The sequence below is a fragment of the Rhinatrema bivittatum genome, chromosome 1 (assembly GCF_901001135.1).
Source record: "Rhinatrema bivittatum chromosome 1, aRhiBiv1.1, whole genome shotgun sequence".
Classification (NCBI taxonomy): domain Eukaryota; kingdom Metazoa; phylum Chordata; class Amphibia; order Gymnophiona; family Rhinatrematidae; genus Rhinatrema; species Rhinatrema bivittatum.
Window position 1 is genome coordinate 117,284,481 of NC_042615.1, and position 23,216 is coordinate 117,307,696.

At 45.6% G+C, this 23,216-nt stretch overlaps 1 protein-coding gene across 1 annotated transcript in view; it reads right to left on the reverse strand.

Moving 5' to 3' along the window:
• The window catches only part of SORBS2 (sorbin and SH3 domain containing 2), a 747,676-nt gene that overhangs the window by 72,094 nt on the left and 652,366 nt on the right, over positions 1 to 23,216 (reverse strand). Inside the window, 3 exon segments of the mRNA XM_029586937.1 lie at positions 1,355 to 1,401; positions 4,829 to 4,920; positions 8,103 to 9,674. Of these exon segments, the coding sequence (XP_029442797.1) occupies positions 1,355 to 1,401; positions 4,829 to 4,920; positions 8,103 to 9,674 (1,711 nt within the window).

The following is a 23,216-nucleotide window of genomic DNA, read 5'->3' on the forward strand; positions in this document are numbered from 1 at the left end:
TGTTTGATAACTTGTATAAATGTATAGCTGTGAAATTTAATAAAACTCTTATATTCTTGTAAATACTGTCTGTACTGTTTACAGCCCCATTTGTTTTTTGGGTTTCCTGGGAGGGAAATCCTACCCACTAAACACTTTCTTCCCAAGTGAAGGCACCAGACCTCAAGCAGCCAAGGACTGACGGAGCCTGCTTAACAGAGCTCCTGCCAGGTTGGTCTCAGACTCAGGAGACTTCCTCACAAGATAATCGGGCATGGGGCATAGCCTAGTGGTTAAGCTGCACAATGAAAATCAGGGAATCCAAGGTTCAACTCCTGTTGATGCTGCTTGTGACTTTGGAGCAGTCATTTCATTCTCTATTGCCTCAGATACAAACTTAGAGGTATGTTTACTAAGCCACAATAAGCGTTTAACACAAGGAAAATGCTATTTATCATGTGATATTTTCCCAGAAAGAACATGCATATTTAAATGAGTTGCTTTGCAAATGCATGCAAAGCAGCTCATAAATATCAAATTTCATGCAAATAAAATAACAAGGTTTTCCTCAAATAACACAGGACATGCTATGTTCCAGAAAGTTAGCTATAACTTCTAGGACCAACTTTGGTCATCTTTTCCTGGAGAATCTCTCCGGAAACTTTCAAACCGGTGCACTAGTGCACATTTGCATGCGCATGCATCAGCCCGCACCCAGGGATGCAGCCATTGTATAACATACGAGCACACATGTGTGCATGTTATAAAACAGTCTGGCCATGTGCACACTTGCGCCAAATTTTAAGTGGGCGTGTGCATGTGCCTGTAAATCCCACTTCTACCGCATAAGTCAGGGGATTTTAAAAGTGGCGTGTGCTGACGCCATTGCCAGTTGAACCAGTTTATCCCCAGTTCTCCAGGTCAGGGAGTAGGTCCTCCATACCCCCTAGTTTAATAGCCTTCACTCCCCCCAGTTAGCCCCACAGATCTGCCTATTGTTCTTTATTTAATAACTTACACCTCCTCCATAGCAGAAGTAAAGTAACATGGCAGGGACCTCAGTGCAAGCTGGGGCATGTAAATATTTACGCGTCCATCTTTTGGCCAGGTCCCGACACACCCATGCCTCTCCCAGACCCCTTTCTGAACATTTTTGAGATGTGTGCGCTGTGTGAGATACACATGTAGCCAGGTGGCTTTGAAAATCTGCTTGGCGTGCAAGCCTGGCTTATTCGCACATCCTCTAATTAATGTGCCTGCCGGGTTTTTAAAATTCTCCTTTAAGATTTTAGTTATACATTGTGGCAGGAATATATTAGGTGGGTAGGATCCTTGCATTCAGTTTTAACCCCCAGAATTCAGTAAGGGTACTTACTTTGATGTCTGAGCCTTAAAATCGTATACAGCTCTTGCTGTCTGCCTCTGAAAAGTAAAGAATGAGTTATAATTATGGGTATTTTATCCATGGTATCAAAATAAGGATTAAGCTGCAATTGTAAGTATTGAGTGGTGTGAGAAAAATGAAACAGAGCTTGGTTATCATGTCACTCAGAAGAATGCTAAAGTGTAGTGTATATGAGAAGGGGAGAAATCATCACTAACCCTTGTATTTCTGATTAGTTTTTAGCAAATCTCAGGTTTACCTATGTCACATGAGAACATTCAGTATTTTCATATTTCTATAAACAGTGCCTGATTTGTTGCCTCCTTTTTAAAAAGCAGAAGAACTGCAGCCATCTCTGATTGTCCTCTGCTTTCCCCTCCTCAGGGTCCTGTCTTAGCCCCTTTGCCCTGTTTAAACTTAGCACAACCTTAGTCCCCATGCGATTAGCTCTTTGAATTGCATAGTACAGTCTCCAGCCAGGGGCGGCTCAAGGCATTCTGCCGCCTGAGGCGAGGGATGAGATGGCGTCCCCCCTTGCTCCGCCCCCATTCCACCCCCTGCTTCCCCTGCCCCCGTCTCTCCTCCCTTCAGCTGCCTTCGTTGGCGGCCTGCAGCAGTGATCCTCCTCAGTTCAGCCGCCGTTGACCTGGCCTCTGGCGGCCTGCAGCAGTGATCCTCCTCAGTTCAGCCGCCGTTGACCTGGCCTCTGGCGGCACACGAAGCAGTGATCCTCCTCAGTTCAGCTGCCGTTGGCCTGGCCTCTGGCGGCACACGAAGCAGTGATCCTCCTCAGTTCAGCCGCCGCTGGCCTGGCCTCTGGCAGCACATGGAGCAGTGATCCTCCTCAGTTCAGCTGCCGTTGGCCTGGCCTCTGGCGGCACACGAAGCAGTGATCCTCCTCAGTTCAGCTGCCGTTGGCCTGGCCTCTGGCGGCACACGAAGCAGTGATCCTCCTCAGTTCAGCCGCCGTTGACCTGGCCTCTGGCGGCACACGAAGCAGTGATCCTCCTCAGTTCAGCCGCCGCTGGCCTGGCCTCTGGCAGCACATGGAGCAGTGATCCTCCTCAGTTCAGCTGCCGTTAGCCTGGCCTCTGGCGGCACACAAAGCAGTGATCCTCCTCAGATCAGCTGCCGTTGGCCTGGCCTCTGGCGGCACATGGAGCAGTGATCCTCCTCAGTTCAGCCGCTGCTGGCCTGGCCTCTGGTGGCAGCCGCATCGGCGGCGGTCCACAGCAGCGTCCCTCCTCTCTTCTGTTGCCGCCGGCCTGGGTTGGCAGCTGAGATAGGGGCAGGCAGTGTGAGGCGGACACCATAGCGGCAGTCTGAGAGGGGCATTTTTTGCCGCCTCAAACTTCTGCCGCCTGAAGCGTCCCTCTCACCCTGCCTCATTATTGAATTGCCCCTGCTGCCAGCGCTAAAGCTTCATTAATTTATATTCATTTTGCCACCTAGCATGACACCACCCCGATTTCTATATCCAAATCAAGGTAGAATCACAGTTAGGTTTGAATTTTTGACCTGCTGGACATCTTCCTACCTTAACATTCTTATTGCCAGGGAATAAACTCCATCATTCAGTCAGTGTTGGTGCTAAGATGTTGTAAATGAGCTCCACAAACGTAATAATGTCTTAAAAATGGCTGGCAATGATTTGCAAGCTTTGGACCTCTCTCTTAATTATAACTCTGATAAAAATGGTACACAACTGTAATTTAGTGGTGCTGAAGGTGCTTGGTTCGATTTCCAGATTGGGCCTGCCACACCCCGGGCGATACAGTAAAGGCAGCAGTTGCAGCCCCTCAGGGGAGGGAAGGGAATCATGGTCATGGTTAAGGGAAACACCTGGAGGCCGGATTTAAAGTCCATGACAGAGGGATCTAGAAGGAGCCCTAGTGCACAGCTCTCGGCCTCAGGACCATGCTGCAGTGACCAGAATAGGAGGGTGGGAGGGGGAGGGTCGCTGTGAATGAAAGCTCATGGTACCAGGATCTCAGCACTACTTCTGAGCAAGTTGGAGGAAAAAGGAGAAAAAAAGGAACTACCAGCCAAGAAAAATGAAAGATAATACAGTGAGTGCAGTGTTTCAGTGTTGAGTCTTTGCCATTTGACATTGGAAATAGCATCGTAGAGTTTCAGTAACCATGAATCAGGTGTTCATGGTCAAACTCTGAAATCATATAGCGGTTGCTGTCATACCTCTTAATGCTCAGGCCCAAAGTATAGAGGGAAATCTCAGAAAGTCAGGGAAGGACTCTAACAATAGGTGATTCAATCAAGCAAAAGTAACAGAGTTAGTGATTTGGCTCCAACAAACCATTTTAATTGACTATCTTTACCCCTGCCAAACTGAAACAGCACATCCTCCTTTTGGCTTGGCCTGGCAGTCACTGCCTACTCCATTAGACCTGCAGCTCAATTAGACATGGCCTCCATTGGTCTCCGGCTACACAACTTTTTATTCACAACTACCTGGGAGTTCTTCCACTATTTCATATCACCGCCTCCCCCCCCCCCGCAGCAGCAATCCTTGGACGGGGGCCATGCACTAGGGATTCCTGTGAAGCCCTGAGATTGTGGGCCTTAAGTCTTTTGGCTACCAGAAGTTACCATTGCTCAGTGGCTGGGACTCCTCCGGGATGCTGTAAACATTGCCTCTGCAGCTGGCCCAGGGAGTGGAAGACTTGATCCAGAAATCGAAAGCAAGTCCTCTGCCTGGCACACCATGGAGCTACCGGGCCGGAAGACTGCACCCTTACTTTTAGCGGAAAACAAAATGCAGAGCTACTGTCAAAACAGTAGTAAGAAAACTCCAATATGCATCAGTGCGAGCCCAGATTTAAGACCTCCACACTCCTTTAACAACTTAAAAGAGGGAATAATTTTCAGGCCTGCTAGAGGTTGAAAATGTTTCTTTAAAATGCGCTATTTATTATGACATATCAGTCCTAAATTACAGGTGGTGCATTGATTGAAAAGGAACAGTAATGATAATGTATAAAATGGATTTTCCCCTGGATTATTCCTATCTATCCTTCTTGAGAAAAATATCATGCATACCTGTAGCCTCCAGTATGGGCCAAGCCTTGCAGCAACTTCCTGCAATGGTAAGTAGCAAGCAGCATCCCAGAGCTGTCATCATGACAACAATGCTTGACTCAGCCCTATCGCCAGTGTCTATGAGTGCTACCTCAGCCCTATTCCGTCCCAGTCTGTTTGATGGAATGGGAGCATAAACAAGGAATCAAATCCCAGTGTCTTTTACTGCCATGCAGAGCATTAATCCCTTGGACACCTGGTTGACCTCCGGTTATTTTTCATGTGAAATGAGGAAACACTTGGTGATCTTATAGTTTCAAAATATTCATTCTCTACTTGTTTTCTATTGATGGCATTTCTCCTGGACATGAATGGATTGTCCTAAAGATGTTCCATGGGCTTCTTAATTATTCACAGGTATTTAAGTACCTCTCTCTCTGGTATTCCCCTTCTCGTTCTTGGAGCAGATCGACTCACGTCAGTGAAAGCAGAAGAATAGCTCCTAGGGGATTCCTGGTCGACTGAAAAAAAACGAAAGACCAAGAAGTCAACATCTGTTTATTCATAATGAGAGCTAATCTATGCTAAACCTATATGTGACATCTCATAGGATATTTTAGAAGGAAATTAAACTTCAAAATATAAAAATAAATGAATAGCTGCTTGTTCATGCTCTACTAGTGCAAGCCACAAATAAACTAAGCAAAGTGAACTTTTAATTGTGGCCTGTTTACGGAATAAAATAAACATAAAAACCAGTACTAAAAGCAGCAGTAGCATTCTTTGGATGGCAAAATTACATGTAAATTCTTGAATCACTAGATAAACTAACCAGCTTGTGATCAACCATGGTTCCAAGCTGCGCAACCCAGTGTAGTAAGAATCGTACTATGTATCTAAAGAAAGACTAACCCTAACCCCTAAACCTAATCGAAAGAAAAAAAACTTTGCTAATTACCCTTACATTTTTTTGTAAATTCAATTGAGACATATAAGTATACCAAATTCTTGAGATATGTAATGGGATGTTATTACAGGAAGACAAGTCTATAATTCCCAGGTGTGCAGTAAATATGATCAAACACAACCGGCCTCTGGTTTTCTTTCACCTTACCTCTATGACAACTTTATATTCTTCATGGAGGTAAAAGTCACAAACGTAGCATGCCAATGCAATGGAACTATGGATAATATGGATTGGGACTGTATTTTTGTACATGATATTTAAGATGCACTATCCTTTTTAATTGAGACTGTAAAGAAGCCTTAAAAATTAGAAAGAGCCAGCAAATCGAGTTTTAAAAAACTGAGTGTAAAGCATTACTCCCCAGAGTGAGGTGGGTATTTGAGGCTAAGCACCCCTTACCTTAACTCATTTTAATAATGGATATGTTTACAGACATTGTTTATCATAGTTAACATAGTTGTAAACAATAACAAAAATCTGCTATTTTTAAAAAGTGGGATAAAATCTGCTGCAAACCTATTGGAATAGGGAGGGCACTGCATCAGTTTGCAATGTGCAACCAAACGTATAAATTGCTGAATAAACTTTTACGCTGGGGACCTCGGGTGTCCACTATTAGCAGGCACAGTCTCTGTCTTGTAAAGACTGTATCAGGGTGCTAATGCTGCTGCTGCAGGACAAAGATTTTGTTTCAAGCAATAACTCTGCAATTAAGAGATCAATACACTAAAATGTAATAACATTGACTGTTAATGCATGTTAATTATCTCTTGTTAATGGCCCATGCTAATGATACACAAATCAGTTTGGAGGTACATTTCTCACATTAAAGTTAGCACATTAATGTGTGCTCGTGCAAAAAAAAAACCCATAATTACACCTCTCTGAGGAGCAGGTCAGTTTCTTGAAGTAACGGGTCTGCGCTAACAGCACATTTCAAAGATCCTAATTTTACTACATGTTCATAGGTAATGAACTGATTTGCATAATAATGCTGCTCATTATCTCTCTTTCATAGATTTTGCCTTGATGTTCATATTAGCTAAAGTGCGATAAATGTGTTGCTAGCCATGTCACACACATTAGTTTCTCATGTTAACAGTGCTTTTAATGTATGTTGTTTAGATATCATGAATATCAGTGCACGTTAGAAAATTTGCTTCTGATTATGCTACAAGGTATGTGACTCGTTTTCTGCAGGACAACAGTGTCCAGAACTGCCACACATGACATGTTCAGCCAGGCCTGTTTATATTTGAGTTCCTTCTCTAAGCGTTCTGGCTCATTGTTTCACTCATGACATGGAATTTGCAGCAGCTATGCAGGTTATAATTTCCTGCCTTCTTTAAAGAGAAAATTGCTGAAATGTTGTCCCTAAATGAGCAAACAGGAGAACACGTTGCTTTCATAGGCAGTTAGACTCCAGGGCTCCCTTCTGGATCCGCTCTTGTTTCCAATCAGATAAAGTATCCTAGTAAAAAAAAGATCTCCAAACCCAATCTCATCTTTTGAAACTCCAATCAACCTTTAGAGTGAAATTTTTTTTTCCTTTTTCTTTTACATTTCTCATTCTATCTTCTCTCACCCTTGGATTCATGTGGCTCAATTAAAATAACTGAAGATTGGATATTTAAGCTGATGAGAAATCTACTAGTCAAGGCTTCAGTGAAAGGACCATGAAGTTGCATCATGATTAGCTCTTCACTGAAATCTTTCCATGTGCTATACTAAAGGGATAGTGCATCTCTTCACTGGTAACATGGAGGCCATGCAACATGAATAAACACAAAACATAGTCACTGTAAAATGGGAGAAGCAACAGTGAAACCATCTAGAGTTCTACTCACAAAATATGTAATTCCATCAGTATGGTCGGTATTTTTGTGGCAGTCAATTAATCATTAGGCAATAAATAACCTACACAAAAAATTGCATGAAAATACCCCCACTCCCTAGAGATTTCCATAAAGCAGAACAAGTCTATGACTCTGGCCTTGCACACAATTAAAGAGCACAGTTTTAAAAAAACAGGAGGGTGAAATGTGTGGGATTTTTTGGGACACCCTTTAGGGGAAATCAAGCACATTTTCCCTTTGGAGACTGTCCCGGGAAGAGACTTGCAGCTGCTTTTTCTGCTCAAAACTAATTGCGTTGTTGCCTCCCCGGACTTAACCTTGCCTTTGGAAACACCTCGAAACACTGCAGGTAGAACAATGAGCCTAATGTTACCTATACTGAGAGTGGGCAATTTTCAAAAGTTCATTTACCTGAGTAAAAAGCATTTTACTGATGGAAATTGGCTGTGAAAATGACTCTCTTAATGTATAATAAATGTATCCCATTTGCTGTAAAAAATGACACCAGCCTATTGGGACAGTTGACAGCTCAGTTACCAGAACCAATTGGGGGGGGGGGGCTGTCCTTTTTTTTTTGCAATAATATGGAAATGTGATTTCATAATTGATCATAAAGTTTAACCCTAGTAATGTAAATCTGTCATTTTTTTTAAAGGAGACTTTTAGGTGGTGAATAGACAAAAACCTTTGTGCCACATAGCCTGCTATATTGACTATACAAAAAGTGCATTAAGTCCTAAACTTGGGCACTGCTTTTATGCTTATCTTATGATTCATTACGTACTTGGAATGAACGGGAAAGAGGAAGGGGTGGAAATGAAAGGAACTGAGTGTGGGTAAGACAAACGTATAAGAAAAGGAGGTTGTCCACCTGGGAAACATAAAGTGTTATCATTGTCCTGGGCGTTGTTATTGGCCATGTCCATATCTTCATAAGAGGCACTAAGAGGTAATCTCCCACAATCATTCTGGTACACTGGGAAATCGAGAGCACCATCTTGAGGCAGGGGATGGTAAGGCGGATGGGCAGAACTCTTTCTATGAGTTTTAAGTGATGAATTTCTTTCTGGAATATCCGGAAGCAGTTCAGTAATGAGTCTGTGTAAAATGCTATTGTCAGGTAAGCTCCCTCGCCTCTTTTCAGCTTTAATTTGGTCACAGATATCTTTGAGAGCAGAGTCCAGAGCTTCAAATACGGATGATTTACATTTGGCCTTTTCATTCTGTTTTTTGGGGGTGCTACTTTTTTTTTTCCGGAAAGGCACTGGACTGACTAGGAATGCAATCTTAGAAAGGCCTGACTCTGCCTCTTGCTTCCTTGATGCTTCACTTTTTTCTTGCTTAGCTCTTTCATGCTTTAACATGGTGGTAAACCGTGTGTAGGATGCTGGGCACCTTCCTTTGCAGGAACTGATGAGATGCCTGTGGTGGTGATGGTGGTGGTGATGGTGGTGGTGATGGTGACCTGATCCATAAAAGCTTTCAGAGGATGTAAAAGAAAAATGATCGAAATCACTTTCACTACAAAAGGAAGAGCCCTCAATCTGGATAAAGTCACTGAGATCAGAGACCACTCCATCTTGGTCGCTGTCTGAAAAGTCTGGATGGGACCTTGGTAGTTGGTCACCAGTCACTTCAATGTGAATTGGCACCAGTGTTTTTGCCTTCCCATTGTATTTTACCTGAGTGGTAGGTCTACCCTGGTTTTCCTCCTCCAGTAAGGACTCAACAGAAAAACGACGCTGTGGACATGAGCCATTTGTAGAAGGTTCTAAGGTTACTGCTGATAATATTTCATCACCAAGGTTGGGCATTGATTTTGATTTCTGAATTAACTTTTCAAATTCTGATATCCTAGTTGGCACCACATCCCTGGGCACCTCATCAGAAGACTGTCTCCAGCCTGAGAGCAGACCTTTGTTCTGTTCCTGCTCATACTGCAATACCCTGGATTTTACAGAACAGATCACCTCAGAACTCAGTAAGTCCTTGCGGTTTATACGATGCATCTTCTTGTACAATTTGAGGAAACCTGGGGCATCATGTGCAGATTTATGACGAATTTTTGATCTACTGGAAACATGGGTCTGAGGTGAGTATGGTGAGTCCCAGGACATGGAACAGCTATCTTTGGACTCCTCCTCCTCCAAAAGGGATCCCAAGCTTTCAGACTTGGTATGTGTGCCTGGAAAGCTGTCATGCTCATCTGTTAGTAGATCATCACAACTCCGAGACTTTAATTTGGGTGATGCAGTTTCCTCTGTGCTGCTCCAGACTTCTGCATTCTGACGCACCATTTGCCAGCCATTTTTGAAGTTGATGGACCTCTTTGTATCATTCGGTACAGCCAAGTGCTTAGTGTAGCTGCTACAGTAATCTAAATCATTGGAGCCGTTGTGGTTGTGGACTGTATAGCTGAAAAGGGATGGATACATTCTGCTAGTATCCCCACCTTTATGATCCAGAATGCAGCATGATGGAAAAAGAAATATTGCCAGAAATTAACAGGCTCACAAAGACAGCAAATACATCAGTAAAAGACAGAACCCATTCCCCCATCCCCAGAAAAGAAGATGCCATTAGTGTTCCTGATACAGATATTAAGAAGTCGATATTCAGAAGAGTTTATTTGACAAACTTTTAAGTTAGCCAGACAAACCCCAAGATATGAAATTACAACCCTCTCATGAGCAACATTTTAACTAGATAATTGCCTGGCTAAAATGTACCAAATCAAAAGAGGTAAGGGGAAGGAGGAAAGAAGAAGTGGAAGAAGGTTTTAGGGGTGTGGTTAAAATGTATCCAGTTATCGCCAATATTCAGCAGTAGCCAGACAAACTTGGCCATGTAAATCTGGTTGGTGAAAACAATGTCTTAAATATAGCCGGATAACTTTATTTGGGTAAAGTTATTCAAGTATATTCAGCGGCACAGTTACTGAATAATTGGGTGCAGTCATCCGGGCAATTTTTCTCCCTTACTGACCCGCTGAATATTGACTTCTAAACATTTATTGCTCATGTCTGGATATGAAATAGTAATATAAGAGTGTGTCAAATCTCCAACTATGTTTCCTGCAGCAGTAATACTTACATAACACATTACTTCTGTAGAAGTAATACCTAATCACAGTATCTCTCCATGAATGGATACCTATTTGGGCATCAGTGCTGAGGATTTTGATAATGCATATCCTTCCCTTACTAATCTGACATACAACAGAATACATGGGATATAAAAAAGGCAGAACAATGGGGTAGCAACAGTGCCAAAATGGCACATTGCAAATGTACGAACAATGAATTCCCACTGGAACATTAACATTGGCCCAAAAAATAATATAAACTGTATGTATATATTACCTCATAAAAAACTAATGAATTTATACTACGGTAGGAAAAAAACCTCAGAACTGAGCCGCATGTGTCTATATACAGTTTACCAACTTTCTATCATTGCTGTTTTAGAGCAAATTTCCATAAAAAGGTATGACCAAGATAAAACAATCAAATTATTGCGATGGACAAAAGACAAAATATATTTAGAGTTAGAGGTTAAACTTTGAGCAATATGATTAGTAGGAACATGAATCATTAATCCCAAGAACAGACCTGATTTTTAAATATAATAGTTCAGCCTGCGTTCATGTCTTCTATTTCTTTTAAAATACATATCATGTCTTTCCCCTACTATACATCACAGCCTAAACAAAGAAATAATACCTTATAGTATAATAGCCCACAGGACAGCAGAGTTGCTTACCTGTAACAGGTGTTCTCCTAGGACAGCAGGATGTTAATCCTCACACATGGGTGAAATCATCAGTTGGAGCCCGGCATGGAAAACTTCTGCCAAGGTTTCTAGAACTTTGACTGGCACACTGAGCATGTCCAGCATTCCACTATCCACGCGACCACACAGGGTCCCCCTTTAGTCTCGTTACAGAGAATTACAAAAATAAAATAAACTTAAAGTGAAACCCAACTCTGTGGGGTGGCGAGCGGGTTTCGTGAGGACTAATATCCTGCTGTCCTAGGAGAACACCTGTTACAGGTAAGCAATTCTGTCTTCTCCTAGGACAAGCAGGATGGCAGTCTGTAAGCTGCTTCCGGACATAGTAGACCAACAGACACAATACAGGTGCCAACAGGCAAAAAAAACCTAGATGCTGTTGGTAACAGAGGAAGACAGCCTGTACCCAAAAAACCAGGGCCCTAGGCAGAAGAGTTGGGTTTAGACCTGAAAAAGGTTACGGAGGACAGACTGGCCAAATCTACTATCCTGGCAGCCATCTCTGTCCAAGCAATAGTGAGCTGTGAACATATGGAAAGAACTCCATGTCGCAGCTCTGCAAATCTCTGTCACCAGGACTGCTTGCAAGCTAGCCACTGAGGTTACCACGGCCTGGATGGAGTGAGCCCTAACATCCCACTTGTGCATAGCAGAACAAGATGTGCAATCCCACTTGTTCATAGCAGAACAAGATGCAGTCCACTAGCCAGGCAGATAGAGTATGCTTGGCCACAGCAACTCCCATCCTGTTCTTATCAAATGAAATGAACAGTTGTGTGGACTGTCTATGGTCTGCTGTTCTGTCAAGGCAGAATGCCAAGGCCCTCTTACAATCCAAAGTGTGCAAGGCCCGTTCACCTGGGTGCGAATGAGGTCTCGGGAAGAAGGTAGCCAGGACGATAAACTGGTTGAGATGGAATTCCGATACCATCTTAGACAAGAACTTAGGGTGCGTATGGAGAACCACCCTATTGTAGAAGAACTTTGTATAAGGTGGGTACGTCACCAGCACTTGAAGTTCGCTGACCCAACAGCAGGGGTGACCGCAACCAAGAGTATGACCTTCCAGGTCAGATATTTCAGATCACATGTACGGTTCAAAAGGGTTCTTCATTAGGTGGGCAAGGACAATATTAAGGTCCTAGGACACAGGCAGAGGACACAGTCGGGGCTTCAACTGAAGCAGACCATGCATGAACCGCCCAACCAAAGGTTGCACTGAGCTGGGCGTACCATTCACCCTGCGATGGTAAGCCCAATTGGCACTGAGATGCACTCTGATTGAGTTGGTCTTTAAACCAGCTTCCAACAGGTGCAACAGATAGTCCAAGAGTTTTGAGGTGGAGCAGGTAAATGGGTCCACCCGGTGCTGCTTACAGCAGATGGCAAACCTCTTCCACTTCAGGCCGTATGACTTTCTAGTCGAAGGCTTCCTGGAGGTGACCAGAACCCGGGATACATCGTCAGATAAAGATAGGGGTTGCAAGACTAGCCTTTCAATATCCAGGCAGAGACAACGCCCTGAGGTTGTGTGGCGCATCCTTCCCTGATCCTGTGTGACTAGGGTCAGGGAGGTGCCCAGACTGATCGGGTTCTGGACCGAGAGTTCCTGCAAGAGTGGAAACCAAACCTGCTGCAGCCAGGATCATGGTTCCCCTGTCCTGCCGGAGCTTCAGGAGTGTCTTCATCACCAGCGGGAGCAGAGGGTACGCATACAGAAGCCCCTTGCCCAAATGGCGGGCAAAGGCAACCGAGGCTGGTTAGCCATCCTCCCGGTAGAAGGAGCAATAGGACTCCACCTTGTTGTTGCAGGGGGAGGCAAACAAAGCCACATCTGGGGTACCCCACAGGCGGAAGATCATGTTTGCCACCACCGGGTCCAGAGACCACTCATGAGGCCGAAAAGCCCAATTGAGTTGGTCAGCGACCACATTGTCCGTTCCCGCTAGGTACACCACTCAAAGAAACATGTTCTGAGAGTGGGCCCAGGACCGAATCTGAACTGTCTCCTGGCACAGGAGAAATGATCTTGTGCGTCCCTGTTTGTTGATGTACCACATCGCTACCTGATTGTCAGTCTGGATGAGGATCAATTTGTACAGCAGATGATCCCGGAATGCCCACAGGCCGTAACGGATTACTCGGTGCTCCTGGAAGTTGATTTGACACTGAGCCTCCTGAGCCGTGTTACACCGACCGGCCGCGGCTACCCATGGCCAGCACAACTCCCTGAGTGTTACTTTGTTCTTTGCTCCGGGTGTTCTCGCGGCCGCAGCCAGCCACTGCCGCCATGCTCCGCCAAGCCTCTGGGACTCCACGTGGCGGCCGGGACACTGCCGAACACAGTTCTGACTTGGGCCCTCCCTAGGCTGCCAGCCCTCCTTTTAAAGGGCCTACGGCGGGAACTTCAGGATCGTCCCTGGCTGATGACATCAGACCCCCGGGATATTTAAGGATGGCCTCTCTCCTCCACTAGCTGACCTGGTAACGGGTTCCTTGGTTCCTGCTTTGCTGCTTCAGTCCTAGCACTCCAGACCTGTTGTTCCTGCTCTATGGGTTCCTGCCTTGCTTCCCGCTCTACAGAATCTGGCTTCTGCACTCCTGCTCCTGCTCCACGGGGCCTGCCCCATGCTTCTACCTTACTGCACTCCTGCTCTTCAGGGCCCACTTCAGCGCTTCTAAATCACGGGACCCTGTCTCTGTGCCCCCACTCCTCGGGGCCTACCCCAGCGCTTCTACTTTGCTCTGTTCCACAGGTTCCTGCTCCTGCACTCATCTTCCATGGGGCTTGTCCCACGTAATCCTACTGTAGTGCCCCGGGAACTGCTGCAGCACCTCATCCCTCGGTGCCTGCTCTCTTTCTCCTTGAGGGCACTGTTGCGTCCGTCGGTCTCAGATGGCTTCGACCTCTGTGCCTCATCTTTCTTCCTGCTCTCTCCTCTAGCCTTGGGAAGATGGCTGCCGCTGCGTCTTCATGCCACTCTCTCCAGTGTCCCTGGAACGGCAATGGCAAGGCTATCCGCCATGTTTATCCTGAGGGCCTCCTAGGGTGCACGCGCTCACGCCACCCATGTCTTTATCCACGTCATGGCGGGAACCTCGGGGGCATCCCCCTCGAGTGACGTCACGCCATCCGAGTATTTAGCCTGCCCTTCCTTTGCTAACAACTCGAGTTAGCAAGGATTGGAATGCCTCCGGTCTAAGCTACTCTGCCGCTTCCATGCTGCCACTGGAAGCTCTCTCTGCCCTTCGGGGTTATTCATCTAACCTGGGTACCTGCTCCTCGGGGGCTCTTTGCTTTCTTTCAGGTGCCTATCTGGGATACCAGGTACTCGCTCCTCGAGAGCCTGCTCTCCCTGCCTTGGTGCCTGCAATCCAACTACTTCTGCCTCTCGGGATCTGCATCTATACAGCTACCAACTTAGTGAGTAATCTAACCTTTGTCAGTCTGTCTCATCTACAGCTCAGTACTGGGAACCTGCATCTGGAACTCCCTATACTACCGTGTGCTGCTAAAATCTACCTTTGTGGGATGGGTCTCTTCTGCCGAGGGTCCCTGGACTGCTACTACTGGATCACCTCACTACTGCCACCTCTAGTGGTATCATTCAGCTGTATAATAAAGACAAATCTTTTGTGTTTGCCTGTCTCGAGTCTAGCCTAGTACTGCGGCTCCTCACGGGGCTCCTCCCCATGGGAGTGGCCATCACCGCAGTACCCAAGAATCCACTCCAAAACCTCAAAACCATAACAAGTACCTCGACCTTGGACTGGACTTTATCCTCGCTACTTGCCGCCTGCCCTCGACCTCGGTCTGGACCTGACCTCCCTGATTCTCCCTGTCTTCATCCCGCTGTCTCTCCGGGACCAGCCATGCAGAGGCCCACCTAAGACCAGCCAGCCCTGGAACCCAAGGGCTGAACCTTCGGGGAATGTGGGCTGGTACTGGCGAAGTTCCTGTTAGCCTCTGCTTCTGTCCAGCCTCGCCTCCCGACGGAGGGGACCTGCAGAGCTAAACCCCGCAGGTAGTGCCAACCCCACCTCAGGTCCACATTTCCTAACAAGCTGACCACAGGCCATGGGTGCGGAGCCAATCCACATGGGTTCCCCATCCCAACATGGATGCATCCATGGTGAGGACAACTTGGAAGGAGGGGGACTGATAAAGGGCCCCCTGTTTCTGATTGGGAAGGTCCTCCCACCAGGACAGGAAAATCAGGAGCAGCTGGGTGTCATATATGCGCACATTGAGGTCCTGGGAGGCTTGCTGCCACTGGGACCAATGGGTCCATTGCGCCCTGCACATGTGTAAGCGGGCAAATGGAGTGACATGGACTGTGGCCGCCATGTGACCCAGAAGGCAGAGCATAAGATGGGCAGTGACCCATGGGTTCTGACGCACCAAGTTCGCTAAGCCCGCCAAGGAGAGTGCCTGATTGTGAGGAAGATAGACCTTGCCCTCTGCCGTGTTCAAGTGGGCACTAATGAAATCCAGGCACATAGAGGGAGTCAGATAGGATTTCGGGTAGTTGACGACAAACCTGAGAGACTCCAACACCTGAGTAGTTAAGCACTTTTAAGGTTATTAATGTTTAGGTGGATCCTTGTACACTGTGGCAGCTGACCACGCCCATGGGGGGGGGGCAGTCCCGTGAGGGACCACGTGTCAGGCTAGACTCTGGACACACAAACACAGATTTTAATCTTTATTTAAACAGTTTTGGAAACCACCAGAGGTGGCAGTGGTGAGTAGTAGATGTTGAGCCCCGCTGGGTGAGTATCCCATAGGACGCTGGAACAGCAAATCCTCTGCTTGGCTGTGCTGTAGTGGAAAGAGACTGAGAGTTGAGTACACAGTGAGAAACATACAGAGTCCCAGGTAGAATAGGAGAAGCTCTGAGACAGGGAGAGCAGGCCCTCGAAGAGTGAGTACCTGATCCCTTAGAGCAGGGAGATTCAGTGGTATTGAACTCACACAGCGATTCCACTGGACGAGAGGTCTGGCACTGGAACAGAAGGCAGGCTCTCGAGGAGTGAGTACCTGGTTCCAGGGAAGCAGTACTGTGGAATAGATGGTAGTTGTACTCACAGATGGATACTGTTAGTGAAGTCTTCCAAGTAGAAGGGGTTGTAGATGCAGGCAGTGACTCAAGGAACATGGGCCCTCGAGGAGCGAGTACCGGTTTCCTGATAGCACCTGAAAGAAGCAGAAGAGGCCCCCGAGGAGCAGGTACCCCATTAGCAAAAAGAGTTCCAGATAACGCTGACATGGCAGAGTAGCTTCGGTATGGAGAGCGAATCCCATCCATAGAATTCTGAGTTGCTAACTTGATTAGCTAGCAAAGGTGGTAGGCTTAAATATCTGGGCAGCGTGATGTCATCTCAGGGGGACGCCCCTGAGGATCGCGCCAACGCCCTATGGAACCTTGGAGGAGCATGGTGGGAAGCAGCACCAAAGCCGGTCCGGGGACGCTAGAGAGGTCGCAGACAGATGCCATGGCAGCCAGTAGTCTGAGGTGAGCGGGAGGAGCCGCAAGAAGAGTGAGGTAGGTGGGGGTGAAGCCATCGCAGACAGACGGTCGCAACAAGCACAGAGACTGAAGTGCTCCTTGTTGAGAGCTGCTCTTGATGAGTCAGTTGTCTAAGTAGGGACACCTGTGCCCCCAGATGGCGCAGGTGTGCTGCTACTGGCACTAGGCATTTGGTGAAGACACGTAGTGCTGAGGCGAGGCCAAATGGCAGCACCCTGTACTGAAAATGCCTGGGGCCCTCCAGGAAGCGGAGATATCTCCGGTGACTGCGGGAAATCTCAATGTGTGCATACATGTCGTTGAGATCGAGGGAGCAAAGCCTGTCCCCTCCCTGAAAAATAGGGATCAGAGCGCTGAGGGAGACCATTTTGAACTTCTCTCACTTGAGAAAATGATTTAGGGCCCTCAGGTCCAGAATGTGCCAGAGCCCACCGGACCTCTTGGGGATCAGGAAATAACGGGAGTAAAACCACGTCCCCTGTTGCCCCGGAGGAACTGGTTCGACTGCCCTGGCTTGAATGAGGACAGATAGCTCGGACAACAGGAGCTCCTGATGTGAAGACTGACCCCAAAAGGGGCACGGGGAGCATCCCCGGGTGCACTGATGAAGTTTAAGTGGTATCCTCGGCGAACAATGGAGAGTACCCACCAATCCAACTTGATCACTAACCAGTGATGCCGAAAGAGGTATAGGCAGCCTCCTATTGGTGGAGATAGCTCCGAGGATATGATGACTGGACTTGTGCTTCCTCTCCACCATTCAAAACCCCGTAGCAGGGCTCGGCTGAGAGGCTGGTTGGGGTCTAGGCATCCTTGGCTGCTTGGAGCGGCCCTAGCAGGGACCTGCTGAAAGTGCCACGGGAGATTGGAGGATATTTCCTCTGACAGTAAAAAGAAAGTCTGGTCTCTTGTCTTGGTGACTGTCTGGCCGAGGAGGGGGGATCCGATATACTAGCAGAAAGATGCTGGAGGGTCTCATGATGATCTTTTAGTTGAACCACAGCATCTCGGACCTTATCTCCAAAGAGGTTATCTCCTGTACAGGGGAGATCTGCAAATTTGTCCTGGACATCCGACCAGAGGTCTGAGGCTCGGAGCCAGGCCATTCTATGGGCTCCAATGCCCCCGGTGGCCACTTGGGCTGATGTTTCAAACACGTCAAATGTGGAACACACATTGTGCTTACCACACTCAAAGCCCTGGTGGACGAGAGCTAAGAATGCCTTCTGTTGCTGCTAAGGGAGGTGTTCCGCCAATCCTTGAACCTTCTTCCAGAGGTTCTGGAAGTATTGGACCATATATAATTGGTAGGAAACGATACAGGCTATTAACATTGCCCCTTGGTTCACTTTCCTACCTAGCGCGTCCCATTCCCTATGGTCCCGGCCCAGAGGCGCGGACACATGGGTTCGGGACTGCTTCGCCTTTTTGAAGGCAGATTCCACTACCACTGACTGGTGTGGAAGTTGGCATCGATCAAACTCAAGGGACTTCTGAATGAGGTAGACAGCATCAGCCTTCCTGTTGACCAGAGAGATGGAGATAGGATGCGCCAGGATCCTTGAATATTTCATGCATGGGAACTGCTACTACCTCCTTTGGTGCATCCACAAACTGAAGGACCTCCAGCATGTGGTGCCTAGCATCCTCCTCTGTGAGGAGCTGAAATGGAATGGATTCCCCCACTGTTTGGATGAACCCAGCGAAGGTCAAGTCCTCTGGGGGAGACCGACACCATTCCTCCGGGGATGATGGTTCCTAGAGGACATCCTCAGAAACATCAGAGGAGGACTTGGAAGTATCATCATCCCATGGATCATATGGGGATTCCTCCTCACTGAAATCTCCTGGAGATGTCAGTGGGGGACCCGTGCTGATTGCCCACGGTCTGGGCCCTGGAAACGCCGGGGGTACTGAGGGCATCAACGGCACCAAGGTTCCCGAATGGCCTGGTGCTGGAGTCGGAATTGGCAGTCTAGGTGCCAGAGGCCCCCAGGGCCCTGGAAGCACCGAGCCTTCTTCCTCAGAAGAACCAGCTATCAGTATAGCCCCCGAGGCAGGAGGAAACAATAGCTGCTGGGGGTCCAAGGAACCCCCGGGCACCAGCTGTGTAGGGAGGGCACTGAGTAATATGTCAAGGTGTTCCAGTAGCAGTGCTAGGATTGAGGGCATGGACTCTGGCATTGGTAGAAGCACCGATGGGGCCTGTGGCTCGAAACCCCTGAGGGTTCAGAGCACAGCCAACTGAACCCTATGATCAAACTCCTCCTCGAAGACTGCCATGGACATGGCAGAGGGAGAAGGAGCAGGCACCACCAGATCGCCCTCAAAATGAGGGGGATCGGTGCCTGGCACCGACATGGGAATCGGTGGGGACTCCCGGGTTTGACTGAGGGTGAGGCCTGGTCTCCGTGGGGTGCCCCATTTCTTATTTTCAACATCAGCATCAATCTAAAAGAGTGCAGAAAAAAAGCTGCCATAAATAAGTTATTAAAATAAAACCAACAAAGTAATTGACAGAGATATCAGTTTGATGAGGCTAATAAATGTTTTAAGATGCAAACTATTGGGACTGCTAAAGGCTCTTTATCAGGCAGCATGCTGCAAATTAAAGTGAAGTGCCTGATACAGGAGAGAAGGCTATAGGCTGGGAATGTATTTATTTATTTAAAAATGTTTCTATACCATCGCTAAGTCGTGTACCATCGCAACGGTTTACAAATAGGCACAAAATAAGGTATATATAGGTAGTTTATCGTACATTCTAACAAGTGCCAGTTAAGAACGGTTACAATATCATTAATAAAATCAAATTTTTGGGTAGTGGTGGATTAGTCCAGGAAAGTTATTTGAGATACTTTTATTTCGGTCTACTTCTTAACTGTATTATGTATTTATAATATTGTAATGTCATTTATTCTTAGCTGCACTTTTCTGTATTTTCGTTCACTCTCTTCTCTACCCACTGTTTCTTTTGGAAAGGCTTGCTTATAGAGCCATGTCTTTAAGGTTTTCTTAAAGGATTTGATATCACTCTGTAACCTGAGTTCAGTGGGCATTGTGTTCCATAGGATGGGCCCAGCCAGTGATAAGGCCCTTTCTCTTACTTGAGTTAGTTTTGCCGATTTTACTGTAGGGATTGTTAGTAGTGCCTTGTTAGCTGAATGAAGGTTCCTTTGTGGGACATGGACTCGTAGGGCTGTATTTAGTCAGTCTGCTTCTTTATCATATATTAATTTGTGTATGGTGCATAAGGCTTTGTACTTTATCCTGTATTCGATCGGTAACCAATGTAGTTCTGCTAAAGTTTCTGTTATATGGTCCCTTCTTTTTTTTCTTGTTAGTATTCTGGCTGCAGTATTTTGAAGTATTTGGAGTGGTCTTATTGATGAGCTGGGGAGTCCTGGTAAGAGTGCATTGCAGTACTCAGTACTGGAGAAAACAAGTGTTTGTAAAATTGTTCTGAAGTGGGCAGATGTGAGTAATGGTCTCAATCTTTTAAGGATCATGAGATTTGCGTAACCTTCCCTTACTTTTAAGGATATGTGTTGTTTTAGATTGATTTCTGGATCCATTATTACTCCCAGATTTCTCACTTTTTTGGCTAGTTCTATTTTCTGGTTATTTCCTAGAGTTATTGGGGTTTTGATGATTTCAGTATGTCTTCTTTCAAGGTGTAGGAATTCTGTTTTATCAATGTTAATAACCAGTTCCATTTGGGTTAGTAGTTGTTTTATTATGTCAAGGTACATGTTTGCTAGCCCTAGTGTTTTTTCAATTGTGTCATCTATTGGTAGAATTAACTGAATGTTGTCAGCGTAAATGTAATGAATTATCCCTAGGCCTGCCAGTAGATGACATAGGGGCAGCATATATATATTAAAGAGGGTGACAGACAGAGCTGAACCCTGAGGTACTCCAGTTTCGAGTTCAAGTTTTTTTGAAAGAGTGTTTTTTATCTGGACTTGGAAGAACCTATTGCTGAGGTAAGATTTGAACTAGTTAATCGTTTTGTCGCATAATCCAATTTCTTCTAGTCTTTTAAGTAATGTTTGGTGGTTTACCGTATCAAATGCTGCGGATAAGTCTAGCATTATAAGGATGTAGTGTTTGCTGTTATCAAAACCTCTTAAGATGTTGTCAGTTAATGAGAGAAGTAATGTCTCAGTGCTGTAGTGTTTACGGAAACCGTGTTGTGGAGGGTACAGTATGTTGTTATCGTCTAGGTGTTCGGCTAACTGTTTCTGCACTGCTTTCTCTATTAATTTGGCTATTAATGGGAGGTTTGAGACTGGGCGGTAGTTATTGAGAATTAGGGGATCACTGTTTTTCTTTTTGATTATTGGTTTTATGATTGCCCCTTTCAGTATGTCTGGCATTATTCCTTCTGTTAGTGATAGGTTTATGATATTAGTTAATGTTGGGGCTACTACCTTGGTGATCTTTTTTATCTCTGTTGTGGGTATAGTATCAATCATGTGAGGGGCGGGGTTTGTATTTTTTATCATTGACTCTACTTCTAATTGTGATATTTCTACAAATGCTGACCATGGGTTAACATCTCTCTTTTGCATTATGATCGCTTGTTTGGTGTTATTTGGGAGCTTATTTCTTAGGTTTGATATTTTATCACTAAAGAATTGGGCTACTTCATTACATTTTGTTTCAGGTATGCTTTGAGGTGATTCTTGCTTGTCGGTTGTAAGATTTGTTACTATAGCGAAGAGGGTCCTTGGGTTATTGGCGAATTTTTCTATTTTGTTACTATAGTATTCTTTTTTAGTATTCAAGATTAGTTGTTTGTAGTAAGCTAGGTGTTTCCTGAATTTAGTTAGGTTTTCAATTGTTTTGTTTTTTCTCCAGGTTTTTTCAAATTTTCTGAGTTTTCTTTTTGCATCCTTTATTTTTACATTGTGCCATTGGTTATTTTGTTTTGTTTCTTTGATATGTAATGCTTTAATGGGGTATACCTCATTGGCTATTTTTTTTGTTGATTCTAACCAACGATCAGGCAACAGTCTGTAGGTGGTAGGTTGGTTAGTTCTTCTTCTAATTTGTCCTTTAGTTCCTCGCAGTTATAGGGTGGTCGATATTTAAGTTCTATGGGGATCTGTTTTAGTATGGTCTGAGGGTGAAGAATTTTAATGTTCGATTGAAAAAGGAAATGGTCAGACCAGGGGATTTGTGTGTAGCTAGTTGCTAGGTGTTCTAGGTATTTATTGTTTATGAAAGTTAGGTCGAGAGAGTGTCCGGCTCTGTGTGTTGGTTTATCTGTAATTAGTGTGAACTCAAGTGCTGTCATGGCATCCATTAAGGTTTGGCAAGTGTTAGATAGGGGATGGGTATCCATGTGTAGATTAAAATCACCTAACACTATAGTTGGTTTTGAGGTATTCAGTTGTGTTGTAAGGAACTCAATCATAGGTTTCCGATATAGACCTATTATGTTTCCACTACTACAGGGATAACAGAGCTGCTAACTTGTCACACTGTGATGGTAATTTAGCAACTTTGTTTTCTTAATCTTTTTAATAACAAGTATTAAGGGTCTATAGTTTTCACACACACCCTCCCCTCCCCCCCCCCCCCCCCCCAAGCAGCACTGACCTGGGAGAGCCTGTGCTTACAAAACTTCAAAAGTTAAGCAGTTTGAGAGCAGGTCAGTACCTGGATGGGGGATCTCCAGCAGAGACCAGGCACTGTGAGCAGTGATCAGTGCCAAACCCATCCCCTGCCCTCCTGAAACATGTGCAAAGAGGAGAGGGCAAAATGTGGTCCCCTATATAAAGAACTTCAGCTTATCTTGCAGTTCATCACCTGAAAACGGAACTATACCAGTCTTGAAAGAGTGGAACTTTAAACGCTTATAAGCCTTATATAAGCTACTTCATTTTTTAACAAACTTTACAAATCTAACAGGATTCGTGTATAAGTGTGCATTCACAAAATAATTTATAAAGTATCCGTATATCAAATTCAAGGCCAAAAACATAATTGAGAACACAAACTATAAAAAGCATGTCCATCCTATATCTTCACTAAAACCAAGTTTTGAGGAACCTACAGATGTTCAATTGTCACCAAAATTCCCTTAGTTTAAACATGCACAGTCAGAATCAGTGTGCACTCTTTCCAAAGATCCTCCCTCTGGCACGTGATACACACATATAGTTCTGCACAAACAGAATAGTCTGCATACCACATGTAGCATTAGGGAAGACCAAAAAATCAATAAATTTAAGTATTGCAAAGCGCCTATCAACAGTTCCATAACAGAAAGCCAAGTTATGCAGTAGCCAAGGAGTGACTAAAAATCTGTAATCTTTAAGATTTACCGGTAGATTTTAAATCCCCTACGTGTGCCAAAGCCAAGATATATGTGCTTCACTAGGCTTGGCACTTGCTGCGCGGATTTTGAAAACCACGTGAGTGCGCACATAACATATTTTTTCACATAAAGGGTCGGGCATGGGCAGACCAGAACTGCACCATGAAGTCTGCATGTAAGTATTTACATACACAATCGCACGCTGGTGTCTCCTACTGCGAAACTTTACTTCTGCTATGGAGAGCATGTGTTACGCTTGGGCTCCGGTCAGGAGTCGTGAACACCACCCAGCAGGGTGGCTCCAGGTGGAGAGAGACAGGAATGGCTAGAAACAGTGTCTGGT